The sequence below is a fragment of the Liolophura sinensis genome, chromosome 10, assembly GCF_032854445.1.
Source record: "Liolophura sinensis isolate JHLJ2023 chromosome 10, CUHK_Ljap_v2, whole genome shotgun sequence".
Classification (NCBI taxonomy): Eukaryota; Metazoa; Mollusca; class Polyplacophora; order Chitonida; family Chitonidae; genus Liolophura; species Liolophura sinensis.
Genome location: NC_088304.1, coordinates 13,694,906 through 13,699,412, shown reverse-complemented (window position 1 = coordinate 13,699,412; position 4,507 = coordinate 13,694,906). Strand labels below are relative to the sequence as shown.

General features: G+C 37.4%; 1 protein-coding gene across 1 annotated transcript; it reads left to right on the top strand.

Annotated features, from left to right (window-relative positions):
• The first annotated feature begins 1,881 nt into the window (after positions 1-1,881).
• LOC135477254 (vitamin K epoxide reductase complex subunit 1-like protein 1) lies at positions 1,882-4,079 on the top strand. Its single transcript, XM_064757438.1, has 3 exons — positions 1,882-2,097; positions 2,919-3,028; positions 3,731-4,079. Exons 1-3 carry the CDS (start codon positions 1,907-1,909, stop codon positions 4,024-4,026), a joined length of 597 nt encoding a protein of 198 aa, XP_064613508.1. The 5' UTR covers positions 1,882-1,906; the 3' UTR covers positions 4,027-4,079.
• The last annotated feature ends 428 nt before the right edge of the window (positions 4,080-4,507 follow it).

Genomic DNA, 4,507 nt, shown 5'->3' with positions numbered 1-4,507 from the left:
TCTTCATTTATTTTTTCATACATCCAACCATGAAGAAATCTTACATTTAGACTAACAGTGTTTATTTATAGTACACGTACAAGTACGTGCGGTGTATACATGTGAAAAGGTTATCACCTGTCATCCTTGATAGGCAAACTATTTTATAATTTATGCCTAATTACTTATTTTATGTGTCATATAATGAACACGACCTTCTGCGTGTATAAAAATATAATACACCATATAAAACAATCCGTATAGTTTAGGGTTTCAGTGATCTTCACTGTGTTATCTACCGTAGACCCATATAGGTTAGGATTCGCCTTTTAAGGGTACTTTATTAGAAAAGACATCAGATTAACGACATACGTTAGATCTGTTAACCTTCATGGACAGGGTGAGCTCGAGAATACTACGATTCTATTATAACTGACAGAAGTCATATTGCTTGTGATACCTATTTATTTGTTTGTTTGTTTTTTTATTATTATTTGATTGGTGTTTTAGGCCGTTCTCAAGAATATTTCACTTATACGACCAGCGGCCAGCATTATGGTGAGATGAAACCGGGCAGAGCCCGGGGGAAACCCACGACCATCCGCATGTTGCTGACAGACCTTCCCACTTATGGACGGAGAAGATGATACATGTGGGCCTCGATATTTTATCTCGGTCAGCAGACATACATAGTGGGCACTCCACGCCGTACAGGCGGACTGTACAGATATACAGGAAGGGGTGGGGGAATTTTCAAAGCAATGTATATGGAATTTTGGACAGTGGATGGAACATCAATCGATATAGGTCTAACATTTATTAAGAAGTTGACCTATAAATAATAAAGTCCATGTGCGGAAGGCAGTCACTTTTTTTCCGAATCTTCATGTACGCATATAAGCCTCGAGGGGACAAATTCATGAGTACAAGTCCACTGTTTATATAAATGACATGGGTCAGTGATTTTCAAACTGATGTTGGCACGTTGCACCATGAAATTAGCATTTAGCAAACACAACACGCTGATACGCCCTATGTTATTGCGGTACAGCTACATACGGTTTCTCAAAATCTAATTGCAACGAAGTTCTCTTCTGGTGATATACGACATCCGATAAAAAGTTCTATCATGACTTACGTCCCCTGACAAAGAAATCTTTGGAACGTGAAGGCGAGTAAACTTCAGTTGATAGTAGTCCGATTTGACAGCTACTCGCACGTGGCGAACTTCAACTTGTACATGCATCTGGTAACATATGTCAACTAACATTTGACATTTGAGCATGAATTAAAAAATCAGCCAGTACCTCTGGGATTACCATCTATGGCGATAATCTAATATAATACTGCTTCTGTGTTATTCAACTGGTATATCAGTTTGCGCTTTAAATACTGAATTTACCAAAAAAAATCTGATCTGTAATAACGTTACGGGTATTTGTTAATCATGTAGCCTACTTTTCTTTTAATTTGAAATAAAATCTTGCCTCTACATGTACTTGTTGGCTCACCAAGCGGTTGAACATTACAATTAAGCATGAAGTAATTAATCTAATCACAGTTTACAGATTTTATTTTAGGTAGATACGTTCAGATATATGAACATTTAGCATACTAGTCGAAGTAGACGGACAAAGTGTGCTATTGCAAAATTCTGACATTTGATGCAAGAGAGTTGCAATGAATGTCAGAAGTTTAAAATATCACACTGAGTCCGTCTAGATGGACTCATCATATATATATATATATATATATATATATATATATATATATATATATAAACAGAATCATCACTGATTTGGTGAAAGCAGGCATGCATATGAAATTTAGATTATATTATTTTATATCTGATGAGTACTAGTTATTACTTTCAGGTAATCTCTATAGCTGACAGTCCAGGAGACAGAATCTCTCTCGATCAATCAAGATGATGGACATGGCCACACTGGGCTACCTAATGTTCTCTAACTTTGCTGACAAGCTGGTTGCCTGTATCATGGGCATCGTGGTGTCGGCTTATGCCCTCAACATCGAGCTGAAGCAGGCCAAAAACCCCAAATACAAGGCTTACTGTGACATCAATGACAAGATGAGCTGCACAAGGGTGCTGTGCTCCGAGTAGGTGATTCTGTGGTCACTGATGGGGAATGATTGAATAAATGAATAATTCATGTTTAATGCCGCATTTGCAGTATATCCAACACGTCCTGGTGAGAACATGTTATACTGTAATTCTACTAGAATTTCAGACACTCGAGAAATTCAGACACTCTCGAATATCCCCACTCCAACACAGGAAATAGTTGCTTTTCAACATGAGAATGATAACATCCAAAATCGGAACAAACAGGAAATAGGCCTTTTAAACCAGACAAATAAAAAACAGTTAAAATTCAAAAATCACAGACCGGCCCTGATAGCACAGTTGGTAGAGCATCTGCTTTGGGAGCGGTAAATCCTGGGTCAATTCTGGGACTAGTCACGCCTAAGACCTTGGCATTCAGCAAGGGGGATAGGGGATAGTGCAACCACTGGTTGGCCTGTATTGGTATAATGGCTTGGGCAGGGTGGCTTACTTGCCTTTGGTAAGGCGTCTCAGTGAAGCAGCACTAGATAAAAGAGCAATGGAAATCCATCCTGCAATTACATGTACTCTAAGGATTTTTTTTGTCGTTATATGACTGAAAAATTTTTAAGTATGACATTAAACCCCAAGCACTCACTCACTCACTCACTTAATATACTTCCTGTATTATAAGCTTAAAATACCTTTTAAATTATCTACAGGTACAACATCCCAAGCAACGCTATCAAACACCATGATCTGTCAGAACTTTGAAAAGAAATTATTTTTGATCAAACTCTATGTATTTTCAGTGTCAATATTTATTTTGTTTTCCAGGATCTGAAATATGATACACTTTGTTTTTCTGTTTTAGGTATGGTAAAGGATTTGGAGTGGTAGGGTTACTGGTGGGAAAGGAACATTTCCTGAACATGCCAAACTGTCTGCTAGGAATTGTTTTCTACTCTCTACAGATTATATTGGGTACGTGTTTTGACACAGTCTAGCAAAATACAAAACCCAAAAAATAGATCTGCTACTTTGTGGCCACACTAAAAAAGGACGAAAAGTCAAAGTGTCTTTTTTTTTTTTTGTAAACCCTAGTTAGGGCATGCCAGAGACTTTAAGAAATTGACAATTTTTGTAACTCTCCGGAAAATTGAAAACTATTGACAACATGTCCAATGGACCTTAGCCGACAGGTCGTCCAAACTAGGCCTAATTTAAAGCTTTTGATATTGGGATTTGGATAGATTTTTCTTTATTTCTGTTAAAGGGTTAGGTTCTTTAAAATTCCAACCTTCTTCATTAGCCAGAAAAATTGAAGAAATCAGAGTTTATGATCAACTAAGCTTATCTGCCTGTTATATGCTTAACCCAGAATTAAAGATGTCATAGCGTAGAGCACGCACCCCCGATTCTCCTGGTGTCCTCAGCATTGCATTGCATTGAGCAAGCACTAAAATTAGATCTAAATGTTTCACTGTGAGACACATTGTTTTGCGCTATATGAATGAAATAGTGATGTTAAAACCAGTGTTTTACTACTCATATTTGGGTCCAGATCAATGAGCCTATGTAACATTCATTGTAGATTATGTTTATTCCATAACTGCATTTTTATAATTAGACTTCAGAAATGGGATGGGTCATCGTAATCTTCTGGTTATCCCCCTTGTTTTCCAGCTTGCAGCTCTTCTGGTTTGGCGGTAACTCTGGCCTACTATGCTTCCATCCTGTCCTGCATTGGCTCTGTATATTCTGGCTATCATCCTGTTTTTTGTGCTGAAGGATGTTTGCCTGGTTTGTATAGCCACATACATCATCAATGCGGGGTCTGCTATATCTTAACTACTCCCTGTACACTGTTTCATGAAAAAAATGTATTCATGTTTCACAAAGATAACTGTAGTTTTTATCAGTCAAGCCGTGAGGGACAGTGGAACGTCCAAAATAATTCCCTGTCCAAGGGCTGGGATTGAACATCACTCCATGGATCTGACAGTTGAAAACAATTATCAAAACTTTGTCCCACTCCCACATATTACTTTGTTTGGTTTGTCAATAACTTCATTTGAATCAATGAAGCATGCATGCATTTAATTTGCCTGATTTTTAGTAGATTCAATAAGAGCCAGTAAATAAACCAAACATGTTGGTTTTAAGCAGAGTAATGTACATGTAGTTTCAAAGTTTATCTGAAATATTTTCATATTTTTGTTTCAAGGCATGAGATTTACATGCATATATTTATCAATATCATTTCTGTTTTGGTAAATGGTATGCTTTTTTAAACTTTTTTTTACATTTTGTATGAGATGATTATCCATGTGTTAATGTGTCTTTCCGTTGTATTATAGGCACTTGTCAAAACCTTAAAACTTTTCTGCGGCTGTATTTGGGAAGGTCTGCAGCAACCTGCGGATGGTCGTGGGTTTCCCCCTAGGTTCCCCCCACCATAAT

Excerpts from the sequence above, each read along its gene's own strand:
- LOC135477254 (XM_064757438.1), top strand. The coding sequence starts at position 1,907 with ATGATGGACATGGCCACACTGGGCTACCTAATGTTCTCTAACTTTGCT. Across the intron at positions 2,098-2,918 it reads ACAAGGGTGCTGTGCTCCGA|GTATGGTAAAGGATTTGGAG; the intron begins GTAGGTGATTCT and ends TTTCTGTTTTAG. Across the intron at positions 3,029-3,730 it reads CTCTCTACAGATTATATTGG|CTTGCAGCTCTTCTGGTTTG; the intron begins GTACGTGTTTTG and ends CTTGTTTTCCAG.